The 23,257-nt window shown below is 48.5% G+C and overlaps 1 protein-coding gene across 2 annotated transcripts; it reads right to left on the reverse strand.

Annotated features, from left to right (window-relative positions):
* Nucleotides 1-1,633: 1,633 nt before the first annotated feature.
* On the reverse strand, nt 1,634-22,548 carry ARHGAP1 (Rho GTPase activating protein 1). 2 transcript variants are annotated; one of them, XM_059819242.1, is made up of 14 exons: nt 22,531-22,548; nt 22,112-22,307; nt 21,234-21,326; nt 15,810-15,839; nt 10,391-10,478; nt 10,016-10,147; nt 9,430-9,516; nt 8,704-8,802; nt 7,863-7,970; nt 6,565-6,641; nt 6,090-6,167; nt 5,407-5,535; nt 5,116-5,219; nt 1,634-4,422 (listed from the first exon to the last, which is right to left on the reverse strand). In XM_059819242.1, exons 2-14 carry the CDS (start codon nt 22,248-22,250, stop codon nt 4,243-4,245), a joined length of 1,344 nt encoding a protein of 447 aa, XP_059675225.1. In that variant the 5' UTR covers nt 22,251-22,307; nt 22,531-22,548; the 3' UTR covers nt 1,634-4,242. The 2 variants fall into 2 exon arrangements, with proteins under 2 accessions (XP_059675225.1, XP_059675224.1); XM_059819241.1 differs by lacking the exon at nt 15,810-15,839.
* Nucleotides 22,549-23,257: the final 709 nt, after the last annotated feature.

A 23,257-nucleotide genomic window follows, 5' to 3' on the forward strand; every position in this document is an offset into this window, starting at 1 on the left:
AAGCCTTTCTACTAGCCAAAAAGCTTACTGATGTAACCAGCAAATTACACTGTCTTTAGGAAAAGGTAGTTAACTGTATGTGGATCAAGGGGTGGAGATCCCTAACCAGAAGACTATTGTACATCGAGAAGTTAGTGATCCACGTAAGTTGAGATGAGAAGGTGCAGGCCTCTGCTGCACATACCACCTGGCTGCACGATAAAACTTAGCCGGCTAATCCTAATTGGGGAGCCCGCAGATGGCTCCCGCTTGGCACCTGGTGATACCACAACCTGTGCAGCTGCCTTCCTCTGCCTCTGGGAAAGGGCAACCCTAGGCAGATCGCGCATCATGACAGGGAGACGGTAACATGGAAGCCCAACCCTGTTCAGTAAAAAGCCAAACACGCAATACTTAATTTTTGTTTGAATTCCGTTTCCAGCCTGAGGCTCCTGCAAACTAGTATTTCTTCCCAGAGTTACTCACACAGGAGGCATTTCATATTCACTTTCCTCCCTCTCTGCACGGTTGTGGTCGGCAGCGTAGCCAGCCCTACTTCTTTCTGTTTCTTGTAGATGTGCCACAGTTGCTGCCACTTGACAGACACACCTGGATCTGGGATTACATTTTGATTTTTATTGAAATACAAAAAGTGCAAACTGTGAAATACAAGATTGGTGCAGATTAGAAGGAAATAAACAACGTGAACCGTGAAAACCCCAGGCCTGAGCCTGATGAACATCAACAGAAAAGAAGGCAGGGAACACCAGCAACAAAAGCAAAGCCAAAAATTTTGCACAGGAGCCCCCGTGCACAAAAAAGGAAACCAGGACCAAACCTGCCCTCAGCTCTCTCTCAAATTAGTGAACTTTGCCACAAGGCATCCAGATGGCCCCAGCCCCCCTGCACCGCCCAAAAGCTCTGGTGTCAGTACATGGCTTGGGCCGGGGAGCAGGGCACGATCAGAGGCCATTAAGACAGCAGGAGGCTTAGCAGAGGGGAACGGTCTAGGCGGTAAAAAGCAGAGGGTTGAAGTGGAACAAGTACCCCCAACAGGGAGAAATGGCTAATAGCTAACCTGAAAGACGAGCCAGGGAAGAGACCCTTGGGCAGCTCTACAGCAAGGAGAAAACCACAAAGGGCAGTGTCCCCATCAGATAGAGCCCCCCCCATGGCAGAGAAAGCCAGCCCGGCCAGTGCCCTGCCCATGTGCGGAGGCTGACCAGGTGAGGAGGGAATTTAACCCTCTGGGCTTGGCAGATGCAGGCTCTGGTGGCCACCCGCCCAGCGCAGGCTGCAGGCAGGCCCAGGCCAGCGCCTTCCTCAAGTCACAGGAGGGATATTTCAATACAAGGCATTCAGGAGAGCAGACTGCAGAAGCAAAAGCAACCCTGGTTACTGTGCCTGCTCCAGGGCCTCCGGCAGCTCCAGCATGAGGAGCAGCAGAGGAAAGGGGATATTTACACTGGGTCCCTTCCAGGATTTGCAAGCGCTTTCCCACCATGAGCAGTAGCAGCCTTCTGAACACCCTCCAAATCTGCTCCCTGCAGGCACTGAACTGGAGCAGGCTTTTATCCCTGCCTGCAGGGGATGCACCAGTCTCCATTTTGCTAAAAAAGGAAACATTATTTCAAGAATTCACTAAAAAAAAAAAAAAAAAAAAAGAAAAAAAAGAAAAAAAGCACCCACAAAACAAACCCCAGCCAGAACACAGAAACTCGCAGCAATCCCGCCTCTGCCCCTGGAGAGGAGCTAAGTTACCCCAGCACTGCTCCTCTCGCTACTGGACAGGGAACGGTCCTCGCTGCTCTGCAGGGCTGGAACGTGCCACCCTCCCCAGGGAGCCGGGGCTGCGCACAGGGCCGAGGTCTTGTGCCCCGGCACACAGGCACTTCCCCTTCCAAGCTGCTGACCTTGGGCTTGTTTGTCCCAGGAGAAGTTAGCTGGGTTTGCCTTTCCTCTAGCACGATAGAAGCAAGGCCAGTGTCAGCTGCAGAGGCAGTCAGAGCACCAAGGCTCCCCCCATCACAGACCGGGGTTGCCTGCCGGGAAAGAGGGGCTGCACTGGGCTCCCCCAGCCTCCACGCTCCTCCCAGGCTGTCCAGAAAGCCTTACGTCTTAAAACAAACTCTGGGGCAAATACACCTCTCTCCACACTGTCCATCCCAGGAGATTACTCATCACATCAGCTCTGCCAACTTACTCTGGCAGAGATCACAGGTGAATTAGGAGCTGAGTATCTCTACCTCCAAAACATTTATTTGTTTTACTGCTGTGAACTGTTCAGGCTGAAACAATTCATATCCTGGCCAAACAGGGAAGACTCCTACTCTTGGAAGAAGGAGACTAAGCAGCCTTGTAGCCTCCGTAGGGCAAAGTCCCCCAGTATCTAGAAGGGATCAGACCCAGCCCTCTCCTAGAACATCTCTCACTCCAGCCTTAGCAATGCTGTTTCTTACTCGCTGTTCCCACCCACGTGTTGGTGCGCCTCCTCCGAGCCAGTGGGCTGGACCTGCGCTGCCCCACAGAGCTGCCCATGTTCGCACCCATCCCCATTCCAGAGCTTAGCAAAAAGAGCAATTTCCGTAATTCCTGCAGCAGATGTCACTTATTTTGATCACAACTGGGGCACCGACCTTTGGTCAATGTTTAAAGGCAGGCTAAAAGATTATGAAAAAGCGAATTCTATTTAGCATCCAGTAGCTTTTTAAAAATTAGTTCTGCTTGGTCCAAAAGATTTGTCCCTGTGACCAGATGCAGCAGGGAGGACCGGCCCAGGCATGCGGGGCAGAAGGTATAAAGATACAACACACCAGTGAAGTAAGGCTAGAAGCTCCCTATGAACACCCTGCCGGGCCCAGGCTAAGGAGAGGGATCTCTTTTAGCTCAGGTAATGGGAATGCTGCAACCCAAAACCAACAGTGATGCTCCAACAGTACTGCAGCCGCTCTGGGGAGGTGCCAGCCCCCCCCCCGCTCTGAGCCTGCTTTGCGGACAACCCGATCTCTCCAGCCGTGCCCAGGGCACACGGGATGCATCTGACCAGGCTCCCTTGGTAGGATGGAAGGAAGGTATGAACCGAGGAGGAGACAGGGCAAAGGCCCTTGGCATGGAATAGCTGTTCCCTCACAGCTTTGGCACATGAGTGCTCAGTACCTGGGCAGAAATTCGCAATCCAGGCCTGCTGCACCCCAGGGGGAGGGTTAGCCCCAGTCCCTAGACCTTCCCTCAAGGCCATGTTCTCTGTCACGCTGTGCTGGGGAAAGTTCTGCTCAAAAAGAGAACTAGCCAAGGCGGTCTGTGCCAGTCAGCACAGATACATGTGCCTGACGGAGGAGAAGAGGCAGTGATCCTCACAGCGTTCAGCAGTTCAGTTGCCACCAGGGCACTTGCTGCCCGGCATTCACCCCATACCGCAGAGCCGGGTCTGGGGTGAACCTCCCCAGCCGGGCTGGCAAGGCTGCGGGAGGGACAAACACGCCTGAGCTGGGTGACTATGGGAGGCCCCTCACACCCACTACACCCCAGCAAACACTGAATAGTATCTGGAGTGGGTGACCCCAGAGGGGTTTGGGCTTAATTCAGCTTCCTTGTATTGGAGTCTGACCGGTGATACAGCCCACGTGCCGTGAGCTTGTCCTGCACTTGCCTGCCAAAAGCATGGGGTCTAGAGTGGTGTTTGCAAGTGCAGGACATGCTGCTACCTGAAGCACAAGGGCTGCCTGGCTCCATTCCCTGCTTTTGGTGCTTCTGGGGAAAAGCAGGATGCACGTTCAGCGCTGAGAGATGGCACTCGCAGCAAGAACATCTCTGCCACAAAACCCAGCAAGCATGCCCTAGCCCAGACAGCCCAGCCGAGGCAAGGGGGGTGAGCTGGGGCTATTGGGAGCTTAAACAAAAAAAGATCTTTGCTAAGGAAGGGACCAGGAGGGCAGAAAAACTGCATGTGAGGGAAGGAGGAAAGGAAGGCAGGTCATCTGACAGGGCAGCAGAGTGGTGATGAACCCTGGAAGAGCTGCACAGACTGGCAGGTGGGTTAGGACTCCACTCGCAGCAGCTGGGAGACCAGCTCCCCTCCCCATCTGGAGCAGCAGGTCTCCTGCTCGCTTACTTACACACTTTCTCCACCATCTCCACAGCCCTCGCTCTGCTCATCACCCAGAGGATCAATGGTCCCTTTGCACTGGAGCCAGCTTGGTCACAGCTCCAAGACAAGGTGGGAAAGAAGGTGGGCACAGTGTGCTGGTGTGGACTGGCCTGGATTCAGGCCTCCACATCCTCAAAGAGCTCCTTCTGGTGGTCCAGCAGGAACTTGGTAAAGGTATTGATGGGGTTGATGGCTTTTAGGGTGATGGCTACATCTTTGGCCCACAGCAGATTTGGGCCAAACACAACTGCCAGGTTGGTGTTTGTCATCTTGTTTCTGTCACTGTGAGCAGAGACCTGTGTGGGAAGAAAAGAGACCATTGTGAATCGTACAGAACAACACAGCAGCTGCCCTCTACCCTCCCCAAAGACAGAGCTGACAGACTCCCAAGGGCAAATGGGAGGAGAGAAGCTGAAGGCCCAATGCCAGAAGGCGGCTGGGGGAAACACACATGACATCCAGCATTCAGGAGGTGAGGAGCAGTATCTTGCCGTCTGCCACTATGGCTTAACCACCAGGCCATATCATAACAATAGGACCAAGAGCACTGTCAGCCAATATCTCTACAGTCCAGATCACCACTCACAACAAAATGATCTTCCCTCTTGCTAGAATAGCCTTGCAGCAACTTCCAAGGCAGCAGAAAGTTCTGCAGGGCGGATGTGAGGCCCCTCTTCTAGTTTAATATTCTACTCAGGTATTTTGCAGTTGTGCCTCCACCCTGGGGAGTTTTCAGCCTCCCTGGTACAGACCACACGGGCTTAATGCCCACCCGCACCTCTCAGTGTTATGAGAAACAACTGCTTAGGCTAGTTCATCATGATCATCCTTGATCTCTGTATAACAAGAACATAAGGTAAAGAAAGGTAATTTCCTAGCTTGAGACTCACTTCCTCTCAAAGGAAAAGAGGGAGCAGGCAGTCAAAAAGCTGATGCAAGGCACTGGCAACTGAACTAGAACACGGCTGCGCACCTTTGGAGCAGCTCACCTGCACCAGAAAGGCTGTCAGTAAACGGAGCACTTGGTAGTTTTCTTCTGGCAGAGTCTGGAGTGTTTTGCGAACAACGTCCACACGATTCACCTCCTCCACACCTAAAAATCAAGACAGACAGAACAAGGAGGTCCAGGAGGAATCCTCAGCACCCACCCTGATGAAAGCCCTGTTTGCAGTCACAGGGTATCCCACGCAGGACTGCCCTCCCTCCCCGGCCCCCCAAAGGTATCTTTGCCCTCGGCCAGTGCAACATTCGAGGAGTAGCACACACTTGCTACAACTCACTCTGGAAGCTGACAACATGGCTGTAGAGGCCAAACGTGAGGAGGGGCTCAGGTAGCTCCCTCAAGAAGGTCTTGAGAATCACAGCAGGGAGGTGGACATCTTCATACTGCTGGAAATCTACAGGTACACCTGAGAAAGTAGAGCAGAGAGTCAGTGCTTGCTGGCCAAAGCAGGACCTCCTCCAGACAAAGAATGGGACATGGTGGTCAGAGCCCAGAATTAGGGAAGCAGTATTTTAAAGAAGAACATGGAGAGGGTACTGAAGCACCACATCTTCTAGCAGAGTGGAAAAATGGCTCCTAAAAGCATATGCAAAGCATTGCTGAATCCAGCACTACGTCTTTAGAAGTCATCAAATGAAACCGATAACCAAGTTTCTTCCTGGTCATCTTCAGTCCCTCCAGTATAACCAGACTAAGATGGTATATCCCACCCCGAGAAACAGGGAAATTTTCAGGAAGGAAAAGGGCAGCAAGGGGAACGTGAGTGCAAAGGAATATGCTTTCCACACAGCAGAAGTGTCAGAAGTTTCTCCCTTGCAACTCAGGTCATACCCTAATGGGGCCTCACCTAGAGGCCTGTCAGAGAAGGAGAGGAGCCATGATGGACTAGTTCCAACACAGTTCCAGTTGGACAGTAGTAATTAGGGAACGAGAGGGGCTCTGTTGAGTTTGGGCACTTACCCATGTTGTATTTTTGCTGGACCTCCCTGACAACCTGTGTATTTGCTGATCTCCGGAAAATCCCCTCTGTAGCAAGAGCTGTGAAGTTAGACCAGACGGAGAAGAAGGATCAGCCATATGAGAGCCTCTAAAAATGCTGGTCTTAACAATCATAAATCCACGCTGTGGGGCATTCAGACAGATATAAACAAGTCCCTTTTTTAGAGTACGGCAATTCTTTTTGCTTCCACTACCAGGCAAAGGATTGTCACAAGGAGCATTTTGCTATTCTGTGGAGTATGGACAACTGGAAGAAAGAAGTCTCCTAAGCCCTGCACAATCTCTTTTGAAGGCTAACTCACCTAGTTCAGGCCTTTCCACCTTATTCTAGACTGCTGTTGCTCTTTATCTCACCACACTCTAGATAGGAACTTGAATGGAAGGGAGGCCACTGGCACGGAATTGAGAGGGGCTGCAGCTTCCCCTAAACACTTACCATGCTCCTGCAAATGAGCAATGGTGTCTCTGACCACCAGTGGAACAGCAGACTGATCAGGGCTCTTCTCCCTGAGACTGCGGGAAGAGACAAAAGGTTACAAATGACGGGTCAGCCCTGCCCTGCATGCAGCCCCTGAGTCTTGAAGTTGCCCACACAAGCTCTACCACATAGGATCTTGCTGTCCCAGTCCCTGGTTCAGCCAGTATTCCAGCCGCCTCTCCCCTTCACCCATCGTGCTACATCATTCACTGCAGCAAGTATGAGCTCGTTACTACACAACAGGAATATTTCTCTATCTTCTGTAAAAATCATAGCCTGTAGATGCCAGGGCAAAGGGATTCCCAGAAGGCAAGGCTGCTAGTTATGAATCTGGTGAAAAGCGTTAAGCTTCCTTTTTCCTTCCCCACAGGAGCAAGGGCAGAAAGAAGCTGACACATGACAGAAATATATATGGGATAATTTTACCCACCCCACTCCTGTAATGGAAGATATATCAACCAGTGGCTGTCAGGGAAGACCTAGTGATGCCAAGGTGTTCACTGCCACCCTCACATTCGATTGCCTATACCACTTGATAGCATGGAGCTGTTCACCCCCCTCAGGCTACTAACAAACTCAGGCACCCAGCACCATGGGGGTTACATCTGGAAATGTGTTGTAGCTGGGGAATGTGTTCCCAGATTGCTTCAGAGGATCTGTCTGGCCACACACTGGCTCCTCCTCATTCCCCTGGGAGGCAAAAATCACACTCAACGTTAAAAATACCTTCAACACTTAGCCAGTATCACTAGCCCTTGCCAGTGTCTGTGTTTGCCTGTGTCACCGTGCAGGAATGAGGGGTGGGAATCAGTACAAGGGTGAATAGAAGTGCTTTTAAAATAGAATTTACGGTATGGAAAAAAACTAAGGAACAGATCTGCAGCACTGCTCATTCAAAATAGCACAGCCCTAAAGACACCTTTCCATCAGCCTCCTACAGACTTCCTTTGCTTAAAGGAAGTTTCTAGCGGCATAAAGGCATCCCCACGGCCCTTATTTTGCTCCTCCCTTAGTTACCCTTAGCTGCAGAAACAAGCTCATCCTAATTTAGATACAATCTAGCTGGGGAGTCAAGAGGGTGGAACTGAACTGAGGCAGCCAGGATCTGGCTGAGTTCCTCAGAAGAATGATTAAAGCTTTGTGGGAAGTCTGAACTGCAAGAAGCTCTACAGCCGCTTTTGCTGCTGTTCAGTTATAAATACAGTGACCTTATATCAAGCAAGTCAGGGCAAAAGCAACACAATCCAGATACTCACTGCTGGAGCGAGACTCCAAACTGCTGGTTTGGCAGCGGTGGGCGCGGGGGTGTTGGCTTCTGGGGCACTTGTGAAGGTTTCTGCAGGGATCTCAGATATTCATCGTATCTGTGGCAAAACACAGACTAGTAAAAAGCCACTCCACCCCCCAGAAAGAGCATCAACCCAGCACTGCATGTGACCCACCGCACACCCACTGGTAACAGCTCCAGCCTAGCACGGTTGATTCCACCTATGCAAAGACAGGACAGGCAGCTCTGGAGCACAGGGGCAACAAGAACAAACATCTGGTTGCCAGAAAAAAGCAGGGAGAAAGGAGTATCTCTCTGGAATCAGGAGCTGGAGTAGCTGAGGATGACAGACAGCGTGGGCAGGAGGCCAGGACAGCACTGCTTGTGATGAGACAGTTGCATGTGTGCGTGAGGGACAGGGAATCAATCTGGTAGGACCAAGATTGTGGCAATTTTTGGGAAGCCCCAAAGACAAGCTGAACTGTGCAGAGTGAGCAAAGCAGGTGCCCAGATGCAGCAGATGCGCACCACGAGCTCCAGGTCAGTGTTAAGGTCAGCAGCTTGCAGAAAGCCCCTGAGGGGTGAGTGGGAGAGGCAGGATTGGTGCTCCACTGGAGGAGGATTTTTAACTCAAGGACAGAACTGGGCACTGGGACCAAGGACACATAGGAAGGAGCATGGAGAGAAACAATAGGCTTTAAGGCAATTTGTCACCGCTCCCTCCAAAACCACTGCCTGAGTGGAACAATCTCTTCTTCCCCTTGCCATTCCTCTAGAAAAGTCCCCTCTCACAGAGCCCTAAGCAAATGGGAGACAGGCAGTGTTCTCACTTCAGCACTTGGCTTGGGATCCCCAACTGTTCCAGCTTCACATACTCCTCCAGCTCACTAAGGAAGTTCACATAAAAAATCTTTCGTCCAAACTTAAAGCTGAAAAACAGGAGAAAAGTAGGTATGTGAGGAATCAGGAAATCCAGTATCAGAACGGACTTCTTGCAGGTAAGGAGAGCAGAGGTCTGCAAGAGACATCAATGGGGCAAAGGGGCAGGTACGGCTGAGCAGCAGAGATGTCGCCCACATAGCTCTCCAACTCCATATATTTTACCAGGAGATGCCAAGACTTCCCAAGTCACGTTCGAAGCCCTAGCAGCAGCAGGCTCCCTAAAACACTGGATTTTTCCTTCCTAAGTTCAGCAGTAGGCTGGAGAAAGTTTTGTTTTCTTTTATTTCAGAGTTAGGATTCCAGCATCAACACAATGAACTAAATATAATTTGGACTGATGCTCTCACTTCCTTTTTCGCTATTAGTGGAGACTGCAACACTTCTGCTTGGCTGGATAGAAAGGGAGCAGCACAGAGCTGCAAACTCTGTAGGTTCCCAAAGCAGTACTTCCTGAGTTCAGAAATATGCAGACACAAGAAGAGGGGGAGATAGCATAGGGTGAGAGACTCCAGGGTAGGCTTAGCAGCCTGGGCTCATCTTGTGCCCCACTGAGAACGCCCCATTATTCCCCTGCAGTGTGAGGATGCGGGTGAGCCTCCTATAGTGCTTCCTACCTGATCAGAGGCTTGAAGAGAATCAGCAGGGTCTTGATGAACATGGTTGGGTGCACAATATACAAGGCTTTGATGTTCTTCTTGTACCTGCCGAGAGAAGCTAAGTAAGGACGAGCTGCACTTTAAGAAGAGGAACCAACCCTTCCACAAGATTAAGGCATCCTGAGTGCTCCATTCCTTTTCGACTGAGCTTCACCACTCCCCAGCACCCACAGCCTCTGCTCTCCCATGTTTTCTAGCTGTGTCAGGCCACTCAGCAGCCTAAGGGCATGCTCTACTGTATTCCAGGATTCACCGAGAAGCAGCGAGCAGCCTCACCAGGAAGCAACAACTATACCATGGGGCTGACACACTTGCACTGGGTCCTGGTTTTGCTGCTTGCCTGTTGGCCTAAAGGATGTAGCTACAAAAGGAGCTGTTTATCCCATGATTCAGCCTGCATTAAACAACAACCCACCTCCATAAGCAGCAGAAATAAGTGATAGTAAATTATGATCACCAAGCTACATGAGGGGCCTGGGTAAGATCTTTTATGTTAGGCTAAGGAACAGCATGTTATATCCTTTCTTGCTGCAGCCTTACTCACTTGCGATCAAATTCCCTGTAGGCATCCCGCAGCCAGCTCAGGGATGGCTTGTTCTCACTGGTCAGGCCATGGTGCAGGTACACCAGTGTGTAATCACTCTCCACATACTGGTCCAGTGTGAATTTCAGGTACCTGAGAAGAGACAGCTGCTGAACTCACTTCATGCTCTGCCACAGAGAGGCTCTTCCTCCCTTTGGAACTCACTTTTGTGTGCTATAGCAGAGGATTTGCATCCCCAGCAACGGAGGTAATCACTTTAGGAGGACATGTCCAACGAAAGAAGCTACTGCAGACAGATCTGGCCTGAGGAATCCAGCACCTGGGAATCATGTCAGGCTTAAGAAGTTAACAGCAGCCTCCTAAGACACTACTCACCCCAGCAGTTTCACGTGATCAAGTTGATGACTTGGGGGCATCCGGCAGGCACTGAACAAAATTACTTTCCTTCCATATTTGTCATCACCTGTAGATGAAATGCCAGAGATTACAGGGAGTTTAAGGACTACATTGTGGTCCTGGCAGCAAGGGGTAAACAGAGAATGGGAAACCGCCATAACAAGGCAAAAATCTGGATTGCTGCAGCTGCCAGCAAAGCTAAACCTGAATTTCAGCAGAGTTACCATGGGCCTAGTACGGAAGCAGAAACCTGAACACCAAGCGCCTGGCAAGTCAACGATGCGAATGGAGAACAGAGTCCATGCTCCAACCCTGAAAGAAGAGGAAGGACTGGAAGCCAGGATGCCTCGGGGCACGTAGGGATGGAGGCAGAGTGCTCAGAGCATTAATCCTGCAACGCTGCCCCGGGCACTGCTCCTGATGCACGTGTGCCCAGGGAGACACAGGGAGAACTGCCCCTCATAGGCACAATAACCACTCCTTCTGTCTTGCACGCAGTCCCAGACTAACTGCTTGTGGTCTGGTGCATTTGTTTCTTTCTTCATCTGAAGCTTAGTCCTGCACACAGAACAAAGCCATTTCATACCCTGGAAACCAAGAAATTCCTAGAAACAGGGCAGTCCCAGCCACATCCCAGAGATGAGAAGCAAGCATCGTCATAAGCCTCTTCTACAGATGGATCAAGTGGGGCTGCTGGATTCTCCAGGGGGATTGCAGAACAAGCTGTTCACCGCTTCCTAGATTTCCCGTCCATAAAGATATTTTTCCAACCTGAGCTGGAAGGAGCTGCAAAGTGCAGCACAACAAAGCATTCTGTGTAAAAACCCAGCAGAAAACAGTCCCCATCACACTGGAGCCAAATAACCAATAAAGCACCCTCATCTTGGGGAGAACACTCCCAGTCACCACTTGAGGCTTCAGAGACAACAAGCCAAGTTCTCCCCAAAGCAAGTCTTCATACATAGGTGGACTTCTGCCAGCAGAGACCTCAGCCCCACAAACAAAACCCGAGCAGATGGGCATGGACAAGCTTAGCAGGCAGGCTAGGGGAATTGAGAGTTTTAGATAAGTAAGAACCAGGTCACAAATCTTTTGGATATAAGGAGTTTGAGGGAAAGTCTGGTTCTCCCCCAGACAGAACACCCAATCCATTTCCATAAGGATGACTTGCTTTTTAGCACCGGTGGAGATGAAACAGTTCCTTTGCTGTGAAGGGTTAAAGTCTTCCCATCTTTCTTGCTGGTCACCCTGCTCCAAGAGCTATGTTTTCTTGTCAAGAAGGAACATGGAGCAGTGGAAGGGGCTACTGAGGTTATACTCAACAACACCCTCCTTCTTCCCCAATGGCACAACCATCTCGTACAGGCCACAGCACAGAAGAGCACCAAGGATCGCTACTTACGCGGGATAGCCCTGTGGTACATCATTCCTCTTGCAATATATCCTTTTCCCCACACTGATTTACAATACTGAGAACATGCAGCCATTTTCTCACCTTTGCATGGGCTCTGGCCCTCAACTACCGCTTGGTTACACTTGCCATGCAGCAACTGAGATCTCAAACTGAACCCTGGAACAGCAAACGTGAAGTTTCTGGGAACGCTGCCTGTTAGTAACAGATGACCACTTGGTGCTGCAAATGGCAGCCAGAGAACTCACATACACCAGCCATGACATTAAGATGCCACTAACCCTCTTTTACCCCCATCCTGGCCGGAAGAACAGATTCTCTTGCTACTTGTTCATTTGTATTTTTCCCTCCCAAGTCCCATTATCAGGTCACTCACCAGACAACACAAGAGACAGAATTCACTGATGCACACAAGCCAGAACCTCTACAAAAGCTAGGGACACTGAGGCAGCACTAGGTACAGACCAGGAAAAGGGTGGCATATGCCATCACATTGACATACACATGCGGAGGTAAGGGGCAATTAGGGAGGATGCATGACCCAGAATGCAGGACTAGGAGAGAGTGATGCAAGGCTTATCTGGAACAACCAGATACAGTCACAGCCAGGCCACAAGACCAACATCACATTGCATATCCCACGGTAGCCCACTCTCTGCCTAGGCCAGAGTTTCTTGGTAGCTTGCTGTGAGCTTTAGGGCTGGGTCTAATGCACATAAGCTGTCTATAAAACAAAGATGCAGGTTACAACATCCTGGGCAGGGAATATGGTATATTGTGATTCTTCCCAGTGGTCTTGAGCCACTCGCATGTCTCCGTCTGGAAGACAAAGGGTCCTGCCTGCACAGAGCAGCAAGAAGACGGTAGCATCTGAGAATCCGATGAGTTTTGTAGTGATGAAAGAGAATGGTCAGAAAGACTACGGATCTTTGCAGATCATAGCTCTGTGCTAAAGTCAGAATAGGTGCTATCTTCAGTTAACTGAGAGGCTGCATTTCACACCAGAGTGGATGGTCTGAGGGCCAGAAGCAGACTGGAAGCTTGATCAAGGCAGGCCTTGGTTGTGAAGAACTGCAGTACAGCATCATGTTCATGCGATGTTGTGGGTGGCCACACATGCAGCTCAAGCTCCTGGGCGCTGATTTCCAGACCTGACAAGCCACAACTCAGGAACCACATAGCTTAAACACCTTCCTCTGGAAGGACATGAAATCCTATGGCAGGGCCTATGCAAAGTCTAGAATCTTGTTCCTTATATAGCCTTGGTGAAAAGGTCTGGGATCGCCGGTAAAAAAAAAAAAACAAACAGGTGATCCATGACTCTGCCAAAGGGGAGATGGCGTGTTTCCCCTTGATAATTTCCAGGGCCAAGTACACCAAAAGACAATCTATAGTCCCCTGGATAACTGAAAAAGGAGTGGCCCGTTTTGCCTTCCAAATCAGAATGGATTTATGCATGAGACCTACACAGGAACCAGCATGCCCATTACTGAGTTCTGGGTTTCACTCCAGTTTCATCACACTGAGCTCAGCCTGTCAACACAGACACTGAAAACAACCAACTGCCAATCTTGTTTCCGCCTGACATATATGAGATCAGTCTGGTTCCTCCAGACATGACAGAATTCAAAATTCAGCATCAAAGCTGAACAATCAGTTGTTCCAACTTATAAACAAGAACCTAAAGCCCATTCCATGCGTTCTTGGCTGTTGGAGGGAACTGCTTGCAGGTGGCCTCTCTGCCTCCAACCGAACAGATTCTTACCGCGTTTGAGCTTTCCCAGATGCTCCATCCCTTACACTGTTTGCTTTCCTGTTTGCAATATTAATCGTACGTATCTAGGTTTTCACCCCTTGTTTGCAATTGCAAATGGCTAAAGTTTCCACTGAACACAACTATAGACCATGAAGTAATCACTCAGTTTCTCAGGCTGTCTCCTACCTCTCCCAGATGAGGAATGCTCAATAGTTCACAACAAATCAACAAAGAAGCAATTATATATCATCAGTACTCACAGAGCACCCCAACAATGTGCATACCTTTGTGAGTAAGTTCATACATAAAAAATATTTTCATTCTACACTGGAATTAAACTACCTCCCTATAGGATGTAATTCAGATATATATATATTTTTTAACAACAAAGAGCAAGACAGTAGCCAATGGGCAAAGCCTCTCCAGTCAAGACAGCTGCTCATCTAAAGAGGTATTAACTTGTAGCACTGATGGACATGCTAATTCTCCTGAACATTGTTACGGTGCTTTTAAGGCCCAAACCCAGTTTTTCCTCTCACCCGAAGAGCAGCGTTTCCAGTGCACTTCTGAGACAAGGGGCAAGGAACACCATTGCTGTGGTTCCAAGCCATCGGTGCAGGACCATACTTCTAAAAGGGCTGAAGCTTAAATACTGAAGCTAATGTTTCAGACTGAAACCTGCAGCAGTACAAACGTATCAGAGCAGAAATTCATATCAAGGTAGCAGTACTGTCCTGAGACAGGACTCTCACTTAAATAAGTCTGTACAGCCAACACGGGAAATACATGCTTGACTTGCAAATCCTGCTCTGTATTTCTAGGTATTTCTCCTGAAATATATCCATTTCACTTTATGCCATGATTGGAGGCTGACATACTACTCACTGGCAGCATAACTGCAGTCCAGGGACCCTGCTCATTCCTACCTTCATCAGGTACCCTTGGCTGAGGACCCACCTCGATGAAAGATTCAAATGGGAATATCCTGGTACTTTGATATAGAGAGAATACAGACGGATAAAACTTGCCACCAAAAGCTAGTGTTATTGGTAAAACAGCAAAGTTAACAGAGTTCAGGGTCAAGGAGAGGACACCACTACATAATTCTGGGACGTTACTACCCAAGTTTCACAAAGCTTAGGATGTTTATCAGAGCCACTGTCAGTAAAACACTTCTCTAAGGTAATTTCAGGTTTCTGCTAAGCTTATGACAGAGCTGGGCAGTGTTTAAGTACACTAGATATTAGTTGCCTGTTGAATTCCAAAGTGGATTTAGACCCTCAGGGAAAGAAGGTAAGCTCACACAAGTAGTATTTTAATACATGACATCTTCCACCTAGATACTCCCAATAGCCAAACACTGCCAGAATCATAAAGCCTTACTAAGTGACTACAGCTCTAACTGATACAAAATATACTAGAGGGTCAGATTAAAGAATGCAAAATGGGAGGATGCCTGAGAGCAGGGGAAATGGGGGAGAAGAGCCCATGTAATGAGGCAGCGAGGATCAGCATTTCCACGGACCGTGCGAAGGTCTTGGCCTGCTGTTCAGAAACAGCAGAAAGAATTTCACATCAAAAGAAGTTTTCATCTGCACCGAGAAGTGTGAAAGCACTGGCAGCCAAACTCTTAAGGCTTGGGACTGAAGTCCAGAGAGTATTAACAAATGCTCAGCAAGCACAGAGCAGTCTAGTACAGCTTCAGGCTATAATGAGCAACAAGTTACCAAAACACAACATCTCTGCAGCCAAATGGAGAAGAAATACGTAACAGTTGCTTTCAGCTGGAGAATCCAGTTTAAGCGCCAGCTGCTTAGCATGTGAGTGCAGCAGCAGATCATATGAAGGAAAAGGAAGCAATCCTAGGATGAACTTCCAAAGCACACATGATAACGAGGTAAATCTGAGTTCAAACTGAACTGGTCCAAGCAAGCCACCACCATGACAGAAGAGGAACAGGATTTACACTGAGACCCAAGAGCCCCGAAGTGCCCAAAGTAAAGCCCAAACGCCAAATTTGGCTCAGATGATTCTGCTGTGCCCGAGGCAGAGGTGCAGCCCTCAGACGACAATTTTGTGCAGCCTTTGGATTCCTGAAAAGTTGTCAGTGCAGCCTAAGGCTGAGCAAAGTTTGGGCTCCCCTGAGACAGTCCAGCTACAGGCCACGGTCATGCTAAAGAAATGCCATGATCTACAGTACCAAATGTTAGTGCCACAAAAAATCTACCTACCTGGTTGGGCCCCATCAAGTGCACCCTGGTCTGGAGGAACAGAAACAAAGTTATAGCAAGCCAAGCTTCGCACCCTTTCCCAGAAAGTAGTAATCTTGAGCATAAAGTCTCCAAGTCTAGCCAGACTGCCGCTGGGATGCATTTATCTGCTGTCTTGCAGCAGTCAAGCTCCTTCTAGTCCATCTTTCCCCCATGCTCCTCTCCAAAGCAACCTTATCTAACAATTAGAGGCGGTAACAGCAACCCATGATTCCTGAATCTCTTTCTTGAATTTGCAACTAATTCTGTATAATCATAGTCAAATTTCCGGCCCTTACTGTTACGCTTCCCCTACCACCAAAATGGCAACTGCCATACTGCCACTTTTAAAAGGGTTAAATGCAGCTAATTCTGAATGTCAAGGTCCTTTGAACAACTTCAGAAGTGTATAGAGAATGGCATCATACTGTATGAATAACACATCCAACAGACTGTTTTGCAAGAAGCTAAAGTTCACTAATAAGCTGAACGTGGGGACAATTTAGATCTTCAACACACCCATAGCTTTAAAAAAAAAAATTAGTAGATTCTGAATATTAAAAGAAAAAAACCCAAACTGCCAATTATAAAAAAAAAAAAGAAAAAGTAGGTTTCTCTGGACAGGGAGGGGTCTATGAAGGCATTTATGGCCATGCCTGGCCCCTTTCCATCACTCCCACACCTATATACTCAACAGACCCGCATGGGCCTATCAAGACAGGAGCCTGAGCAGAGCAGGGCTCTAGAAAGAAACTCTCCATTCCTTTGGTCTCCCTTAGAAACTTAGAATCCCTTAGAAACTCTCCATTCCCTTGATCTCATATGCCAAAACATGGTGCACAAGCTGGGCTTGCTCTGGATGGGCCCAATTCTACAGAAGCAGCTCATCATTCCATACTATACAAATACTCTTTTTTAAAAAACAAAAAAAAGGAAAAAGGTCAAAGCCAGAAACTACATCCAAAAGCAGCTGAAATGCAGACACCCTGTATTAGTGGAGCCAATAATAACGTACCATACTAGAAGGGAAAAGGACCCTTGTTATCAGAGGCCTTTGCTGAGCCCATTAGCCACCAAAAACACACTACAACATACTTTCAACACAAGTTTTGGCTGCAACTTCTACCCTTGCCTGCTTAGTGAAACAACAGCTGCTGGTGCTCCAAGACTGATTTTACCTCCCCATGTCAATCACCCACAGCAGCAGCAAGTCATCAGCACCGGTTACAACTTTGGCACCTGCAGCCAACAGCCAGCCACTATGCTTTCCAGGTAAGTTTGGTGCCAGATTCATCACTGAGAAAAGATTCACTGTTGAAACTGCAGTTTCAATCTAGTAACGCACAAGAAGGTACACCCACAGCTCTCCACCTTGCTCTTCCACTTCAATCGCAGGTCTTACGCACGCTAGCATCACACCTTCTCTGCAAGGGCAGTCCTGCAGACTGCCAATTAATAGTGTGAGGCAGCAGATTTCCCACAAAAACTAGCAGAAACACGCTCTGAGCTTCAGCAAAGGTATGAAGTCACTGGGCAGCTGAAGTAAATAGTGATGGCCAGCCTCCTGACAACTCCCACGCCAACTTCTACGCCAACTTCTAGCCTCCACAGCAACGGAAAATTCACATGCCAATCTTATGTGAAGCCCCAGTTTTCTTATCCCAAAAGGAAGAAAGCCAATTATTGTGTAAAATGGGAATGCTGATGCACATCATAGCTATAGGTTTGCATATTGACCACAAAGGCAAGACCAGTATTTGGGACTGGGCAGAAGAACGAGGGAGGAACACCTTGCCAGAGAGCTGTCAGGAGCCCTGCTCTTCCCGCACAGCCCCAGGTTTCCAGTAGGCACTGCCATCTCCAGAGACCTCCTTCAGACTTTATTAACTATCTGCCATATTCTTGCAATTCAGCCTCTGCTGAAGTTCAGGGCCAAGATTATGTCACCCTAGCCTGCCTCAACCCCCAGGGAGATGGAAGCAGCACCTTTACCATGTAAGAATTAGCAGGAGGATACAGAAACTCTTAAATGTAACAGAAATTTGGGAGAGTTCCTCAACAGCCTTCAACCAGAAGCCTGCGTTTCCTCCGAACGCTACATGATGTGAGCAAGGAAAAAACCCACACTTTGCAGAAGTTGTTTGCGCAGTGAAATCGAGCTGCCACTGCTCCAACTTCTAGCCACACGTAAAGATGAATTTCTCTGCTATAACGCTCACAAAAAGAGGACCTCAGAGTCAAGAAGAGCACAACCACGCAGAGACCTCTGCAGAGCCCGCGTAAAACGCTCCAGAAACACACACCTTAAGGCAGGTCTGAAAGGATAGGCAGAGTATCCTCTCTTTCCTTCAGAAAAGCATTGAATCCCAGAACCAAAAGAAGGTTTCCCAAAACTAGAATATTCTGATTCATAACAATGCCACGGTACTCCCTCGGAACTGTGGCCTGGATGCCTTTTGCTGCCTTCTCCCTGTGATGCACCACCGCACGGGACAGCAATGACATGCCTGCTCCTTCCCCACGGACAGCCTCTTCCACGAAGATCCCAGTCCCCAGAAGAGACAGGAGCGTAGGGCACAAAGGAGAGTCTCCACGAAACTGCTGCGCTATTTTTAAGTGAAAACCAAAACCCTTATTTTTCTAGCAAATTCTGCAAAATGTTTTTCAGTATTATTTTCCCTCGAGGCCAGATAGCCAGGACATTCAAATGCAGTGTGCCTTGAACTGAATCAGAAATTAAGGTCAGCTAGAAAACGACTGCCCTAACTTTTTGTCATCAAAGCTGGGCTTTTAATAAGTTATTAACACCATGCACCCATCCCGCAAGAAGCAATTACTTTTCTGACCACGCAGGATAACCCTGGGATCATGGAGTTCAGCCCGAGGATGGGAACCAGCCTTCTGCTTTTGTCTCAAAATAGCATCATCATCCCAGAATATATTTCAGGGAAGGCAGGAACAGAGTTAGCCATATGCTTTCTACTCTGAAGTGAGTGCAGAACAGGGAAGGACATGCAAGAGAAAGCTCATAAATCAGCAGAATGGATAAAACTACCCTTGATCTGCTGCCATTTGCTAATATTTACAAGAGAACCGGGGTGGAGCTATTTTGTTTCAGGCTCAGCGTGGCGAGCGCTCATTGCACCTGAAGGTGCTGACAAGCACAACTTGTCAGCAGAGCCAGATCCAAACAGTTTCATATTAACCCTCCAGCGAGATTTTGATTCTCCAGGCTACTTCTAATAGGATTTTTCCGAATTTTCCCAGATTGTTTGCCTCCAACAGCAGCCCGGAGAGCATTATCCTGTCTGATTCTCTGGACAGTTAACATCGTTCAGTTTTCTTGGTCAATAATTAATAAACAGCTTCACCCCAACGCCCCGATTACAACTCGGGCCCCTTTGATCAACTTCATAAATCCTGCTTCCAGGAGATGAGACACCAGTGAGTCTCAAAACTATGGGGCAGCAAATCCACTATCTGGAGCTGTGCTACTAGCTCTTCCGATGCCAAGAAAGGCATTGTACCACGTTCTGTGTGTGGGACCGCCACAGGCTTTCAGATAAACCAGCGACTGGTGAAAAATGGCCAGGGGCAGCCAACAACAGAAGCTTCTCTGAGCTGCTTCTGCACTATACAGAAACACAACAGGGACAGAGAGCTCACTAGAAACACAAATTTAATGCACAACGGGGAAGAGATCTCTTTCAGAATGCAGGCACACCCCCCAGTCAGCCATCATACCAGCCAGAAATCCTTTCAGGAGGTTAGATAATTCTTTATTTGCTATCCTAGACAACGTGTCAAATGGCTGCATTCCAACAGCCACTGAGACACACCTCCACTGGAGTGATACTCCATTCAGAGAGCTTGGGAAAAAAAATATCATGTTACCTCGGAACAGAAATCCCACAGAAGAGTGGTGCTTACGTCAGGAGGCAGCACACAAAGTATATCCTTGGTTTGGGCTGACATTCCAGTCTTATCAATGTCTCTGATCTAAACTCTCTGCTAAGCACTTTGTCTGAAGCCTTGTCTGAAGTGAACAACAGTATCATTTAACTCACCAGCTCCCAGAGTCCAGAAACACCAGTTACCTCTGCCATTCGCATTCCAAAGATTCTAGCTATTATCACTGAAATGGTGGAGTCCACACATCTGTCCCTTCCCAGTTTCAGCAGTAGGGAGACCAGGGTGCAGACCTCTATAAACCCCAGTCCTGAAACTCCAGCCCCATGGAAAAGAAGGTTAGTAACACATTTGCAAATGGAAGCATTTGTGGCAAATCTACAAGACGTAATGGCCCAAATGCTGAACACCTGGCCTGTCAACCTGAGCAGCCAGAGGCACACAGAATACAAAGAACAACAAAGTTTTGAGTTTGCCATTATCGCTTTGCTCCCCAAAAGATGTAACATGAGAGTTAGGAGAAAGAAAGCTCGTTCTAGAAGACAGCCCAGAAAAGAATGATGTCAGGACAACTCTTACCAAGGTAAGTGCCTGAGAATCTTCCCTCTGTGGTCAGACCCTGTTGCAGAACAACGCCAAATGAGGACTCCAGCTTGTGCCTCTGCTTCGCTGCAAATTCATACATGGGGCAGGGACCAAGGCACAGAGAAATGGCAATAGGAGGGGTAGGAGGTGGCTACAGATAATCAAGGAGGAAGTGTGAATCAAGTCACAACAGGTTGAAGGGGCGCCTTTTTTTTTTGTAAACAAGGAACACAAGACAAACTGGAATTACCCTTCCCTCAGACTTACCACAGCAACCTAAAAACTACCCCCAAAACTCTTCCTTAGGGAGGTCCCATCAGTAAATTGCGGAGGGTTAGTGTAATTAAAATAATATGGATAGGACAACCACACAGAAAAAATCCGAATGCTTGTGACCCGGAATGATCAGGTCTTTCCTTGCAGCAGGCCATGGGCCTATTTCCCCTATTTCAGATTTCTGTAAATGCTGTTTCTGGACAGGATGGCAAGCTCTGGCCATTCAGATATAAGAAAGCAGCCAGACCTACTGTGGATTACTCAGTCAGCTGAGGACCTTCCAGCTGTACTGCATAACTACGTAATTTCTGTGGCATTATCATGCAAAACCCAAATCTTGTGCTCAGGATATAGTCAAGGGCCACATCTAAAACAATTCAGCAAAAGCCACCAAGTCCTGCTAATAATATAATCAAGACAGTAAGAGCCGAGAAGGAATGCAAGTTTAACCGAGGACAACGGAAAACTACACATATTGCAAACATTCATGAAGTTTGGTGCTCCTTCTCTTTACGATGCCAGCTGTCATTGCCACTTGGGCCTGGCATACAGCAGATGCCCCCACAATCCCACTAGAAAGACCCTTCCTCAGCCTAGCTGCAAGGACATCAAAGGAGAAAACAGAAAGACCACTACCTGCTACTTCCACAATGTGGTGCCTGGCGATATCATAGTACGGATCATCCCACTGCAGGTGAGTGACGGGCTCAGGGGAGCCTTTGGAGTCCTCTGCACAAAACACAAGGAACAAGCAATTAGAAGACGGGATCTGGAGCACCTTGGGGAGGGGTACAATAGCGATAGAAGGATGAGAGAAAAAAATGGCTCTTCAATGCACCTGTCCACCTCGGAAACCCACCTCTGAAATTCTGAGTGGGCAAGAGCAGCAATGACTTCAGAAGAGACCTGTCAATCCTATGAGGTCCATACGTGTCTCTCAGACTGTACACCCTCTCAAAAACGACTGTTCAGATGTGTCACAAACATTCACAAAGACCAAAACCCAAGTGCCAAGGGCACCATCATGGCTTTTTAGAGCAGGAGTATGTTAACATTGTCCCTTGATGGATGGCTGTCCTATATTCCCTTGAGCTAATTTCCCTGACCTCTTTGGGCAGCAGTCCATAGCACGGGATTTCAGAGCAACAACTCAGATCCCCAGCCCCACTCTCCCACATGGCAGTTCAAGACCTTTCCACTCAGGAAGGCCAAACTATCCTGCAACAGACCATAACAGAGGACGCTTAAGGACTTACAGCATGTCTGTACCGTCAGCACCAAAGTGCAGCCAGCCACAGGACTGAGAAGAGTACATTTACATCAGCTGGCTCTGAGCTTTTTAGTGCTGTTCAATGGCAGGGCTAATTCACTTGGGTGTGGTGCAGAATTAATGTGTCTATAAAGCTTTCAGATGGAGCTGGGGCTCTCTGTATACATAGATATGACCACAATGCTGCAGGACAAACAATTCCTTTTTGGTCAAAACCCAGATCCCAAACAAGCAGGATACTTACCTGATTTGGGAAAAGCAGGGGCTTCATCTGCCGGCCAGCTCTTATCATCTATGGAGGCCAGTTTGAGCTGGCTGAGGGACTGGTTGGCATCATCCAAGTTCAGGTCATCCTGAAGCTCCGAGAGTGGGTCTGTAGCCATGGTCCCCAAATACTGCAGTTTATTTCGCAGCGTCTGGAACGAGGACTGCAGAGATTGCTAGGTGAGACACAGAGATCACAAGTTTACCTCCCCAAAGAGGCTCTTCCTCTTCTCACTGATTTTCCCCAAACCCTCCCTTATCTTTACTTATCCAGAGATCGTACTTCCCCTCCCCCTTAACACAGGCAGGAACTCCTCCTCCTCCAAGCCAGCAGCACGGACATATGTCAGACATATGTCAGATTCTGCTATCAAAAGGCCATCAGGAGCCTGTACCAACCCTCTCAGCGAGCCTCTGCTTGACCACAGCTCTGTCCAGAGCAGTTTCTCTCCTGAAACAGGAGCAGCAGCAAGACGCTGAGGAAGGCGACAGGCTACACCAGCCCCTGCCTGATACACTCCCTGCGCCAGCTCTGAGCTCCCCCTCCCTCCGAAGGGCTGGCACAAAGCCCAGCTGTTTCCACAGTTGGCCCAGTGCTGGAAGCTTTCCCAGGAATCACCCCCCTTCTCCCCATAAGGGAGGGCCAGAGCTCTCAACAGCACTGAAGTGGGTGCTTCAGTGTGCTGGGATCTGAAGACAGAAGCAAACAGCTTCTTAAAACGGGATTTTGTAGGCTGAGCTAGTAAGACAGGGAGAACAATACACATAAAAACTACATCTCCTTTCAGTATCACCCAGCAAATCCTTTCTCCTACATGACAGCAAGCAGCAAGGAATTACCTCTTTAACTTAAAGCCACATTGCTAGAATGAGTATTTTTCACCAAGCGTGCCATAATACTCAGGAGACCAAGGAATTAAGAGGGTCCAAGAAAAAGACAGCTTAGTGTGTTTGCTGTTGCTTGCAAATACTTCTTACTCTCGCCTGGAGCAGAAGGTACGTCAAATCCAGGACTGAGCTAACACAGCATATAGCATCTCCTAAGGGTGCCAGTTCTTAGGGATGACCCCTAGAAAACAGCTGTTACTCTCTAATGCCAATGTCCTGGAAATAAGCAAGGAAACAC

Source organism: Gavia stellata, chromosome 7 (genome assembly GCF_030936135.1).
Source record: "Gavia stellata isolate bGavSte3 chromosome 7, bGavSte3.hap2, whole genome shotgun sequence".
Classification (NCBI taxonomy): Eukaryota; Metazoa; Chordata; class Aves; order Gaviiformes; family Gaviidae; genus Gavia; species Gavia stellata.

What these genes read in the sequence shown, in the direction of transcription:
- ARHGAP1 (XM_059819242.1), bottom strand. Translation starts at nt 22,250, where the DNA reads ATGGCTACAGACCCACTCTCGGAGCTTCAGGATGACCTGAACTTGGAT. An exon ending in TACAGGGAATTTGATCGCAA is followed by an intron (nt 9,517 to 10,015) that starts GTGAGTAAGGCT and finishes TTCTCTCGGCAG; the next exon opens with GTACAAGAAGAACATCAAAG. An exon ending in TGCTCATTTGCAGGAGCATG is followed by an intron (nt 6,168 to 6,564) that starts GTAAGTGTTTAG and finishes CTAACTTCACAG; the next exon opens with CTCTTGCTACAGAGGGGATT.